Consider the following 14,017-nt stretch of genomic DNA (forward strand, 5'->3'; position numbering starts at 1 on the left):
TGCTCCACTGAAAAAAACTCTACTATTTAGTCTGCTGAGATGCATTTTTTTTTTTAACATAAATACAAAGACAGGCCATTCTGAGTGTACTCAAGCATGCTCCTCGATGGCTATTGCTCCTCTTTTCATGCATACAGCTGAGCATTACAGTACATGCTACTTTTGACTCCTCACCTAAACCATACTAATAAATAGCTCTTCATTATAACACGGCAATAAAACTTAAAGATTAAAAACTCTGGATTCATATAAAACTGTTTCAGGTGTCCTCACAAGAACCTTAATCTTAATGCTTAATGAGCCTTGGGGCCTGTCTCTCTAAACTGGAGCCGTGCCAAATACATGATGCTGATAATGTTTTGGCTTTGCAATGCAGAGCCTGGAAACCACAGGAGAACACCAGTCCCTTCTCACCGCAAGGCATGGGTCACATTCAAAGTTTCAAGTATGCCTATGAAACTCAAATACCTTCTTAGTTTCCAGGAATAGGAAATTCTAGCAAAAGCCTAATTAAGCATAAGGGGCTGGGCATCCACTAACTTCTCCAGTGACACTCTGCACTGCATATTGCACAGCCAAGTGCTGAACTGATGTCAGGCCTATACTACTGACACACAAGTAAAATAACATATCTGCAAAATCCCACAATCTATAAAGATGATCAAGTATTTGTTTTCCCATACTAGGTCTCCATAAGCAGCATGGCAATTTTACGTAAGTGACATTAACTTGCAAGAAGAACTTGATTTTTAAACAGCCAAATGACTGAAAGACCATATATACAATGAAGGCTGTTCTCCATACCTAACGGTACCGCTGACTCAGAAGACAAAGTTTTACTATTCCATAGCATTACACTTGCACTGATCTGGCGCATATCCAGCCCTTGCTGAAAACAGCATTCATGTCAGCCCAAAGCTTGGTCAGATGCACTATAACCATGATGCAAGCCCAAAGAAACTCTGCTGTCTGAGAAAAAGCAGCTCATTCATCACCAGGGACAGGAAGAACACAAGCCAAGGAGATTTCTTATTTATAGATGAAAATTATTCTCATGACAGAGTAAACGATAAATCCCATTAAGTAATTCTTGATCACAACCACTTTCAGCTCACTCAGCTTTACAGTAACACTTCACTTTTTTCTTTAAATACTATTAAAAAAAAAAATAACATTGTATATGACTAACTCACTTTTTAAAAAAATTTAAAACATAAAAATCTTTCTTGCACTTTTTAAGAGAATATATTGCTAACATGCACATCTGAAGGGAACTGCCTTTCCTAGATATTGTCCTACATGAGAAAAAGTATAAAACTTTTTCCTTAATTCACTGTACATATCCAGTTTTACCAAGATTACTTAAAAGCAGTAAATACCTTCATATTTGCTCCTTCAAAAACTAAATAAAAAGTTACAGTCAAAGAATCCTGGTTTCAAACAATTAGCATTGTTCCTGCACATCCTACTAGGTTAACACTATGTGCCAATATACAAAATAAGTATCTCTAAGAAACAAAGAAACGTTTGGGAAAATGCTCATAAATTGATATCCAGAATTGTATATGCAAGTGACACCCACATTTAATCACAAACAGTTATTCCTCTGTCACTTTGATATGTTTATGCTGTGGTTTCTGAAGGTATGCAGTTAAATATTTGTTAGAACTTTCATGCTTGAGAAAAACTGAAGATTTATTATACCTGCATTTACTGCTATAAATTGATTTACATGCATTCATAAAACAGACATGCAGCTATGATGTTCTACATACAGGACCCAAGGTATTACACACAATTATGATGCTGTTGGACTCCACTGCAAAGCCAAATCAATTCTGCTGATATTTTGCTGTAGAAGAGGAACACCTAAGCATTGCAACAACCAGATCTAATTTATTCCTGATTAATCCTCTCGCTTCTTATGATATCTAGGTCAAACCTCAATGTTAAAGCCATGTAACTAGGAGAAATTAAAAAAAAATTTACAAAAACGGAAAAAAAAAACCCAAAACATGCGCTAGAGTGGAAATTGGGGATTTCTAGTGATATTTCCTACTGCTGGTGTCGTATTCCTGCCTCACAAAGCTTTCCACCACATTCCCAGGAGGGCACATCATTTGCCCACCGCAGAAGTGTAGCCAGGAAACTCCTCAGTCTTTGCATATGCGAATTTAATACACAAAGCAAGAACAGAGCGAGAATTGTCTCCGCCTAGCTATGATGTCCCTTGCTGAAATCACCATCTGCACTGATGTCAGACAGCTACGCTGAGAAGCCAAGAACTCCTTTCAGACAAACAGAAGTTGTAGTCACTGGCCTCTTAGCACAGCTGGGCGAACAATTAGAGCCGGCACCGTCAGGGCAACTGAACAAGCACGCTTTCAATAGCCAGCAAAAGGAAGGGCTTGTGTTACTCTCATCTGTCAACTTGCCACTTTATAGCATCCTGCATTGTTTAAATATGCTCCTCAGCTCCCGAGTTGAGTGCAGCAAGCTATAAAAGCATGGTAATGAGGCCAGACCTAGATGCCAGCCACAGGGTGAGCACCAGTAGAGAGGCAGCATGAGGTGCAGGGCAGGGGCAGCTCTGCTGGTCAGGCTGGTGGTCCATAACACGTCCTCCCAAGACTCCAAGCTTTTGGCATTTCACAGTTGGATTAGTTTTCATTTATTAAAATATGTGGATAGTTGCTAGCCCTGTGTAATAATTTATAACCTGTGTAGTGATGTCTGCTTGAATTTACAGGATGCCTAGGCCATAGGCATTGACACCAAGTTAAGACTGGCACTGCTGCACCTAAAGCTCCAACAATTCTGCTTTAGACATAGGAAAAGATAGCCGCCATGCCATTTTGCTCATGGCTTGTCTGACTGTTTGAGGAGTGGACTGAAGCATGGTGGTTACTGCCTATCCCCTCCCTTCTGCAAAATGCCTGCAAAGTCCGAGGGAAGCTCGAGATATGTTTGAGAGACTCAGGGCATACTGGCTCCATCCCTGTTATTGACATCAGTTTCCAGTCCTCTAGCTGCTGGGATCCCTCAGCACCCAAGTTTACTTTCAGTCCTCATTGCAGAAATACAACAGGCAAGGAAAACACTGAAACATCCATGTGGAAGTAAGCACCACTCCATGCTCACATGGACGTCACTGCACAAGTGTCTGGCTATGTGTTGCCAGTTAATGACCTTAGCAGCGAGTACTGTCCTGTGGAGGTAAACTGAGGTATGTTTAGCTTCTCTGTAAAATTTGAACAAATCAGATAAACCGAACCAAAGGCAATTAATTCTTCCATCTTCAGAAAGTTAAGGGAGCAATATTTTCTCTCTTCAGTAGCTTATCAGGGACTCTGAGTTTGGATTGTCATCTACTTGTTGAGGTCAGCTTTGATGACAGCACAACAGATCGGAAAGAGGTTGAGAGAGATGTTACATACTGCTAGATTTGTTCATGATGTGCCCAGGTAAGTCCCTGATAAACCAGAAAACTCCTTTCTACAGAGACAATATTGCCTGTGGCAGCTTCACTCGCACTTCTCCATGGAGCAAAAGATAAAAAATTGACTACCAGTGCTTCATCCACTGAAACCTGTACTTTTTGAAGATACGTTAAGAGCTCTCAGTGTTACACCCCAAATTTCTGTTGAGTTCTTTATTTTACAGTGGACTCAGAACCAGTGAGGAGCACACTTTTATTGTTAGCCTCATAATTTGTTCATCATCAGAAAGCCAAAATTGAAGGCCACATTGGTAGCTCTCTAATTAATGCTCTGTAGCCTACGGTTTTATCCACTAGCCGCAGCTCCCAGGAACGGGATGCAATACAAACATCACGGTCTCTCACATTTGAGGTTGCAGAGACAGATCGCTTCAGATTGGTTTGCACAGATCAGGTGGTCAACAAAGACAAGCAATTTGCCAAACATCACAGAGCAATTTAGTAGCACAACCTGCTTTTATTGAAGCTCACAGCCTCTTAAGAAATAGATATTTAGGCATTTCATTAGCAAAACATTAGTTAGTTAGGCTGTACTTCTTTAAGATTTACAGCACTTAAATCAGACTACCTCTGCTTACTTGCAGATAAGATTACAATCTAATCTTGAAACACACATCTCTTATTTTTCATGCAACACAATTCCAGCTTAACATTTAAAGAGCACTGTGAAATGATTCAGCACACAGTACTTCCCCTGAACACAGAGAGGAGAGAGATCTTGTGCAAGAAGCAACACCCTTCAATACAAAGAGGTAAACTACATACTCCTTCCGAGTTACACAACTTTTGATCAACAACTACCTCCCTTCTCCCAAAGCAACTCCTCAGCAAAGACACGCAACTCCAATCAAACCAGATCATATCATTTCCTTTGTGTTTTTTTCCCCTTCAACAGCTAAAGTTCAAGCTGTCTGATTAATGACACCAGTGAGATATACAACAGTATTTATACAGGTAGGTTTTAAATCTATTGTAAGCTACCTGGAGCTGAGTTACAGGATATCACTTCACCTCTACTGCTGAAAACAGTTTTCCAGGTTTCAGTAGCTTTCATAGTAAAAAACTTAATCAATAGCTGCAATGGTCCTGCTAAACATCTCAGGAGATCTCATTTATAAATTTCAATATGCATTCAGTTCTGCACAAGCTTCATCCTTCTGATGTGCAAGACAGCTTTTACCAACTTCAGTGACAACCCTGCATGCCAGGGAACGAAATCAGTCCATACAGGTGATTCAGATCCAAACTCTTGACATCCTGCATGGGAATTTCTAAGAACTACGGGCATTAGGGCACACTTCCGAATTGCTCTTAAAATCACCAGCTTTGGCATCTAACCCCACAATATGCTTTTGGAAGACTCTGCCTAAAAACAAGCTATTAAAACGAGAGACAAATGTGCAAAAGTTAACTTGCATCTCTTGTTCAAAAACTACGGAACACATCATTCAAATACACCTTTAGGTAAAATTTACAGGACGCCTAACCTTTCCAGAAACTATAAAAGCAGCTGAGTATTGATGGTATTCAGATGGCTAACTCTTGACAGTGCTTGGACCTGGAGTTGGTCCAAAATGTTTTAGTGTAGCAGAGACGTCTGCAGGCAGGTGTGGAACACCATTTGCCAATCTGTGGTTAACATCTTTAAATAAAAGGAAACAAAAAAGCAAACATCATTTTTACTTTACATAACTAAGGAGCTGGGGTGGAGTGAGGGAAGTACTTTGCAAAACCTGTTTTCTTTAAGCCACATTTCATTCCTCACCATAAGAATAGCTTAGGCACTGAAATGATGCTGCAGTGAAATACCAGTGTGCACAATGTCAAAACATGCAAAAGGAAACCAACAATAGGACATACTAGCTAAAGTTCATTTCAGCTTTAGTCAAGATTGTATCCAAGGCTCAAAACTCTAAGTGTTACTTACTCACACAGAAGAATGCCATTTTCTAACCCAGAACGAAAATCCTTCTCACCAAAACTTCTGCCTGTCACTTGCTGCAAAAGAGTAGAGGAAAAGAGAAAATGACATCTGTTAAAAGGTATACTTTACAAGAGCAATTAATAACATTCAGTTAAAGCATCTGCCCCATAGGAAACATATGAGCTTTACAGGCCTTGCCAAAAGATGCATCCATCAACCAGCTTCCTCCTTCCCATGTCATCAAGCTACTTAACACATAGAACAAAGTATTTGCTCTGACCAGTGCAATTAAGAGATTATAACAGAGATGTTTTCTAGAATTAAAACCCCAAAACAACAGACCAAAAACTACAATGTAATCTTCAGAATATTTTTAAATTTTTATTCTATAGTGTTCTGAATTTTAAAACTATTGTATTTACAGAAACTATGTATTCTTACTGCTTTTTTTTTGCACCATGTTAAAAATGTTGTACCAGGCTTGAGATTTTGGCGTTTAACTTATCACTTCTGTAAAATAAGCAAAGGCAATTGAAAGTACTTGCATGAGTTACAGCCTTTCAGATACATGCTACAAAACTCCTGGTCATGTTAAATCATATTTCACATCACAAGGTCAACTGAGTGTGTGAATACAAACTTGGTGGGGGCCAAGGTTTAGGCACCTGCTCATAGTCTGCAGCCTGCCAAGGGTGCATGGACCAGGAGGTACATTCTGCATGACGAGTTCTTAAGCCAGTCTGTGCTGCTAAGGGATGGACTATCTAGGAACTGTCTAGGAATCCCAATCTTGCCTGAGGGTGTCGGATGCTGCAAGCATGACTGAACCCCCATTTATGACTCACTACCATGTTGACAATGGCTTGCCATTCATCCTCAAAACATTCTCAACAAATGACGTGTTCAGTTAAAAGTAAAGAATACTTTTTATTACCACCAACAAATATATAAAAATAGTTGCTCTGTTTAGAGAGCACTGAACAGAAACAAAACAAAGGAAAAAAAAAACCTGCCTTATTTTTAATTGTCCTCCAGGAGGTCTTCTCCTCACCCAGCCAAAACATTTACCGGATGCCTAGAGAATTCTCATGGCTCACATCCAATCTTTCAGCAAGACCCTTGCTCTGGGCGTTGCTTCCACCAGAGAGAATAGTGACTTGGGGACACATCTGTCCTTACGTCCCCATATTCTCCTTGCTGTTCCATTCAGATACAAGACCCTTTCCCTCCCAGTTTCCTGTCATAAAGACAGCAATTTATAAAAACTGACACGTTTGGCACTTTCCCACGGGATTCGCAAATGCACCAGCTTCACAAATGCTGGTTATAGCTATGCACAGTCTTAGACAGAGAACAACACTTTTTTTGAAGTACAAGTGCAAAGCCTAAAACCTAATCCCCCACTTGTTTTTTTTCAATGTGAAGGAACTTCTTCCAGCAAACTGGTATGACAGTGCACAAACTTTAACCACCACCACCCCCCCCCCCCGCCATGCCCTGAACAGTGTATCATAAAGACATCAGTTGGCAATCATATTTTGTGCAAATACATGAAGCAGAAACAAGGCACTATGTTGCACTCATACCTCAGAAGAAACCAGATGCAATTTGCCAACAGTAAGTGACCTCTAATCATCTAAACTATCACTAATCATAGTAAATCATCTCTAATCTTGATCTGATGGGACAGAGGGAAATCATGACAATAAAACCATTAGCATTTGGAATGAATGATAGATAGAGTACATAAAAACTGACTTTTATTTCATTCATAGAATAAAGTACAGTATAGAAAGGAGTAGGAACAACTATTTCATAACAGCCTGACTTGTAGTGTTTTTTTCATCTATGAAGGAAAAAAACAAAAGTAAATGTACAGTCATCATATTTCACTCCTCAACATCAAACGTTCCAGCTATGGAAGGCAATCATTTTATGTGTTTGTTGAATACCCTCATTCAGCAGGGAGCAGTACTGAAACTGTTAGCACAACTCAGGTAAGAATCTCTGTGCCTGTCCTGGCTTAACCCCAGCCAGCAATCAAGCACCACACAAACACTTGCTCATTCCCTACCCCACACCCCCAGTGGGATGGGAGAGAGAATCACAAGAGTCGAAGGGAGAAAACTTGTGGATCGAGATAAAGACAGCTTAATAAATAAAGCAAAAGCTGTGCAAAGCAAAACAAGGGATTCCTTCACCACTCCCCATGGGCAGGCAGGTGCTCAGCCATCTCCAGGAAAGCCAGGCTCCATCACACATAACGGTCACTTGGGAAGACAAACACCATAACTCCAAATGCTCCCTCCACTTCTTTCTTCTTCCCTGAAAATTTATACTGGGCATGATGCCACATGGTATGGAATATCCTTTTGGCCAGTTTGGGTCAGTTGTCCTGGCTGTGACCTCTCCCATTTTCTTGTGCACCTGGCACAGCATGAGAAGCTGAAAAATTCTTGACTACTACTTTGCAACAACTAAAATATCACTGTATTATCAACATTATTCTCATTCTGAATCCAAAACACAGCACTGTACCAGCTACTAGGAAGAAAATTAACTCTATCCCAGCTGAAACCAGGACACTGCCAAAAGCTATCACCTAAGGATTGCTGTCGTTACTGCTGATGTAGGAAGGTTTCATACATAATTTCTGGCTGCGTGAATAAAATAATGAAATGCAAATGCACAGCTGGAACAATAATTCAGCCAGTGAGAGGTACAACAAAAACTGACAGCAAGTGAGGAAAGACAGGAAGGTCTAGGAACAGTGCATGTCTGTTTGAAGAGGAACTGGAAGTAAATGAGGCATGGAAAGATTTATGCCTGTTCTAGATGATCCAGCTGCAGAGACAAAACAGTAATTAGCTACAAGCCTCCAGATTTAACCAATTAAAATGTAAGGACAGTTCAACAAAGAAATCTAGAAACTAAAAATAAGCATGAAAATGACATTATAAGTGACAAACATAACCCAAAAGGGGACTGAGAGGACCAAGAAGCTGGGTGCCCCTTTTCCAGGGAAAATCAGAGCTCAGTTTCTTGGTGTATGCATGCATGTACACATGTGCATGCACACACACATACACCTGGCTGTCTGCAGGAGGCCACTTTGGGCTGTGCCCTCAGGAACAACTCCAGCAGAGCTGCAGGCCAGCCGCCTGCACGTGTCCAAGACAACCTGTGCTCAGGGCACTGACAGCAGGAGAAGTGAGGATTTAAAGTGACTTCAGGCAAAAGAATTGACACGCTCTTATTTGTAAACAGAATATCACGTAGTTAAGTGCATATTAAAGTTTGCCCAAGCCCAAGTAAAAAGGAAAGCACGTGTATTAGCTGTGGTATCAGAGATTCATTGCAAGAGTCACAGTACCATGTTCATGGCATAAATCGAAGCACTGGTCTGTTCCTACCAGCTTATCTTCTTCTTTCTCTGGAAAAAAAGCCTCTAGTCTGACTGCTGGATGAAACCCCCAGTGAATGGTGCAAACCAGCACACTCAGCCAGTGCAGGAAGAAGCAGGATCCACAGGAGTTCCCTACTCACTTCTGCAATGCCAGTACACTTGTACCCCTGCACTGCAGAGACTAAAAGCTAGAACAATGCACCTTAAAGGCAAACCACAAGCTGTACCCTGCTAATGATTACAGAAAGAAAAAAAGAAGCCACTTCTTTCCTAAGTTCTATAAAGCTTAGAGGAAAAGAGCTTTCTTTCTATATCATACTGTAACTTAAAAAAAAAGGGAACAGAGGTGAAACACAATCTAATTTATTTTTGTACTTCATTTATGTGAGGAGGAGCTGGTTTTATTCATCATCTGGATGATATTTTCTTCTCTGTAAAAAGCTGCAAGCATCTTCAAACCAGGGCAATTATTTGACTGCCAGACGCATTTCTCAGATTCACTGACACTTAACAGCCCAGAAAACAAACCTAAGATGAATAATAAAAGTTTTTCCAAGAGGAATGTTAGGAGCCTAGACCACAGCACACTGACTCTATCACAGGCTTATGGCAACAACTTTAATATGTGTTTACACACAGTAACACTTCTTATATACAGTATTATTGCTGATTAACTCCTTTGTTCTTTGCAGTTACGCATGCCACTAAATTTATGTCATCGAGGATGGCTGTCATCCAGCCACTAACCACTGCCATATTACACAACTCTATTTTCACTAAGCTTCAGTTCACATTGTTTTTCTTGCGTTTTGTATTGCTGCTGGTGCTTCCTGAGATGGAACTTGCAAAGCCTCTGGTGTCAAAACAGCTAGAGGGCATGAAAAAGAATAGGTGACAAATTAGTGAGCAAATGCTGGCCTCAGGTGAAATTTATCTCAGCCAACAAGATGTAAGTAGTTGAATAAACACAAAGTCATCGGGGACAACACTATGGAAATAGCTTAATTTTCTATGTACACGTCTGAAAATAGCGTGTAGAGCAGTGAACAAAAGTATAGGCACAGCAGGGAGAGGTCTTTGTTACTCATGGCAGATTTTGGAAAGTTTGTGAAGCATGACAGCAAGGAAAGAAAGATTTTCAAAACGTTTGGTACCATTCATTTCTTTGTACCTGTGTACACTGTATTTCCCTTTTGTACAACCACTATTTTCTCAAAAAATAATTTTTTACTTAAAGACAAAAGCCCACCCTGCTACTTAACTAGAAAACATACTGCTTTTACTTCAGGAAGATGTGAAAGTAAACCCTAAACGGTAATAACAACAGGTACTTAAATAGAAAGCACTGTATCATATAAGAAGCAGGGAACACAAACCACCAAAAGAAGCACGACAGTTTTTAGGGCATTAGGATTACCTCAAAAGTAATAAATTCCTAATTCTCCATTTCTGACACTTCACTTGAGCTAATAACATGAATATGCAAGTTAAATTCCCTTTTCTTGTGGCATAGAGATTTCTGAACTAAACAACAGTGATGAATTCAAAGACAGCTTTTTAGTCAGTTTTACCTTAATGGTTGGACTCAATGACCTTAAAGGTCTTTTCCAACTTAAATGATTCTATGATTTGCATTTACAGACTAGAGTTGTATCACATTGCCATGGCAGTGCAATAGGACTTGGAGACCCTTCACCAGCTTCTGGTTCTGCCATGTCCTGCACATGCAATGCTTTGCTCTGTCTGCAGAAGTGGACAGAACACAATCTATGCGTGAACTCCCTCTCTCTTACTACATGGCAGAAGGATTTAAATTGCTATAATTATAGCAATATAAGCCAGTCCTAAACAGCTTTACTACAAATATTAGGAAGCTAGTTGATTTAGCACAGATAAACTTGAAGACTGCATGAATGGAACTTCCCAAGAGCTACAAACACTGGTCCAGGTGGACCTATCTTCAAGGAAAGCTGGATGATGACAAGCACTCTGCACAAAGCTTTCCAAGGCATTGCAGTATTGAGGTAATTTAGTGCTAAAATAAATAAAATGGCAACAAATTTAAATACCTTTAGTGTGTATTTCTGCTCTTCAGGACAAAACTAACATGAGCTCAGAATGACTAATGTAGCCAGCAACAAACCCCCAAAATTCTGTGGTGCAGAACCTGAAAATGTAAAGAATGCATGGGAGGAAGGGGAGAGATTTCACACTTGGGTAGCAAGATTAATCTGCAAATAAAGCACTTAACATTATTTATTTTCAGATCTTCCACTTTCTGGTCACATAAGTTTAACTGCAATTTGCAAAGTTAACTAGCCATGCTGAAGTCCCCTTTGTTCTTTTCCTGTAGCTATTCAGCCTTGCACTATTCTTTAAAGAGCCACAGGGTTGACTTGCTCTTTTTCACTCTTCATAGGAACTTAATTTTTTTTCTAGCAACAACAGAACAAAACAGAGGAAAGCATATTCTCTTTCATTTGCTTTAAATTTCCATCTGCTACATTGTCAGTTAGGTTAGCTGATAGTTTGGTGTCAATGCATAGCTTGGGAAAACCATACCCACTGATACAAACATACTCAACACTGGGCCACCAAAGGCATTGGTAGTCCTCAGCAAATGAATTATTTATTTGCCATATGATGCCAGTGAGTGCTCTTTTATATGAAGGGAGCGACAGCTAAAAAACAAACAAACAAACACAACAGCTAATTTTTTCCAATTCTTTGCATAGTGAAGGAAATGATCCAATGAGTGGACACATGCAATTATATTTAACGTGTAGACTAAAAGAACAGGTTCAGTTAGTAGTCCATTTAGGAAACACGACAAAAGAAACACAAAAAGAAGAGGAAAATAAATGCACGAGACACAAACTTCTACAACAGGCCTCCACCATCCTTGTTCTTCCTATTTAATAAGAATTTACCAAGATGAAGACAACAGAGACTCTGACACTCAAGACAAACCACAAGCCAACTCAGAACTGCTGCAGCAGTGCTGGTCTGTTGACTCAGGCCTTGAGTTTCACAGGTCTTTAACAACAATCTCTCAGTGTTTTTGTGTGCACCAACAGAGAGCAGAGATCAGCCTCTGAGCAACTGCACTACAATGCTGCCTGCTGAAAGGCCAAGAAAGGAAAGAAGACAACTGCAAGCAAACGAGGCTTATTGCTGCTGATAAAGCACAGGCATCTCTATATTCCTCTTTTTCCCAAAAATGTATGGCCACCATCAGCAGCTATTACCTACCTAAGGCTTTAAAGGTAAGTCTGGGAAGGTTTTGTCCTTACTAATCCTGCCCATCACCAGAGCTTTCCACACGGAAATTCTGCATTGCTAACAGCAGTATCATACACGCAAGGTTGCCATACGTTGCTTGGATGTATGATCGCGCAGAGCCACGCACATTTCTGCCAGGACATCTGGTAGTATAATCCTGCCTGGCTGGCAAGCTGCTAAGGAGTGTTAAAATTTCATGAGAGAGTAAGATCAACCTCCTTTTTCATCTCCCCTCCCTAATGCTGTTTGTATACATTCCCAGGTGCATTGCCAAATGTGTCAGCCTTTCCTTTGAGGTGGGGTGAGGCAGAAAATGCTTCATTGGAGGTTGAATATTATGTGGAGAAAAACAGCAAAGCACAGCAGGAGAGAACTTAAAAGCGACTTCGGCCAGACTTCTTCTGGCTGCAGCACAAACCCTGAGAGCTTCACCTAGCAGCAGGTCATTTGTTGCATTTACATTTGTATTTGACAGTCAGTAAATTGGTATTGCATCATTGCTTTATGGGTAACCAACTTCTTATCTGTACTTCAAGCAGTATTATCAAAATTAGATACCAGATGACAGACATAACAGAACACCCTAAGATACCTGGTTTTAATCAGTGGTTCAATTTCGGGTTCTTTTCATTGCTAATTAAAAAAAAAAAAAAAAAAAAAAAGGCTCTATGAGAAAAACTTATTTCCTGTACTGTGGGATCAATCATATTTTTGCTGTCTTTAATGTGAATTAAAGAAGAGGAGGTTGTAGGCTCCTGCCATAGATTTATCAGTCAAGCGTTCATCTTCCTTCTTGACTAGGTAGACAGAGGAATTAAGCATTATTTCAGGAAAATAACTTGCATCTGATGGAAGCTAGATCTTACCGTAATTATACGTTCTTTAGCTCTGTACTCTTTTCTGTAAAAGTAAGACTCCACACAGGTGGTCAGAGGAGCAAAGATCAGGATTAGCAGGTTCAATGTGAAGTCTACAAGCACAACAAACCAGAAGAAAAGAGCACAGAACACACCTCGTCAATCTGAGATCCTTGCTTAATCTAGTCCTGGCTGTCCAGGGAGCTTGGCCTTGTTCCTCTACACCCTCTGGAGAAAGCTCCCTGTTTGGTTCCCCCTTCTACTACTGCACAACCTATCCCAGTTCAGGGTAAACCAGTACTTAATGGTAGTTCCTGCACCTTGAAGAGAAGAGGAACAGATGACTAATAATTACTAGCTATGATGAACACCTTTTCCCAGGGTCTCATTTTCCTACCCTATCAGGCTAAACAAGCAGTCTGCTAACTGAAAAGTGGAAGACTGATTAAAATTGTTATGAATTTACCAACCTCTTGAGTGTGATCTCCAGGGGCTTGCCATGGGCAGAGAAGCACCTGTGCTGCCTTCGACCATCCCTCTTTAGTTGCATGAAGAAGCAAAGTGTATACAGGCAACTAGACTAGACTCAATAGCAGTAACTATTGATTTAGCTGTTATTATTTCCCTAACACGACACTTCTTGAAGCTGGAATCACAGTGCTGATGGAGAGAGAGATAACTCAAGCTCTAGCTACTGAACTCAGAGTAGCTGTCAGACCAATACATGCCAGCATCATCACATTTTACCACCAAGCCACAGCTTTTTTAGCAAAGGCCAGGAGAAATTTTTTCCTTTGCCTCAGGTTGATTACACTAGCAACTGTCCAGCAAAACAGGAAATTGGGTTTCTGGCCATCTCTAAAATAACAAGGAATTAGAATGGACATTGGTTTATCCTTTAACTCATTTTTCTAGTGGCAGTGGTCTTGGAAAACTGCTCCTCCAAATTATCTGCTACACTGCATCATCTACATGTTGAAACTGAAGCATCTGCTAATAAACCCCTCTGTTTCCTCTCCTCCAGCTTTAGAAAGCTTAGACAGTCCTGA

The 14,017-nt window shown here is 40.3% G+C and overlaps 1 protein-coding gene across 1 annotated transcript in view; it reads right to left on the reverse strand.

The window, feature by feature from the left end:
• LIMCH1 (LIM and calponin homology domains 1) overlaps nucleotides 1-14,017 on the reverse strand; it is a gene marked incomplete at both ends in the record, with an annotated part of 178,596 nt that overhangs the window by 106,578 nt on the left and 58,001 nt on the right. The window contains one exon of the mRNA XM_080343784.1: nucleotides 5,427-5,497. Coding sequence (XP_080199910.1) covers nucleotides 5,427-5,497 — 71 coding nt within the window. The remainder of the gene's footprint in view (nucleotides 1-5,426; nucleotides 5,498-14,017) is intronic.

This window comes from Nesoenas mayeri (genome assembly GCF_963082525.1).
Source record: "Nesoenas mayeri genome assembly, chromosome: 4".
NCBI classification, from domain to species: Eukaryota; Metazoa; Chordata; class Aves; order Columbiformes; family Columbidae; genus Nesoenas; species Nesoenas mayeri.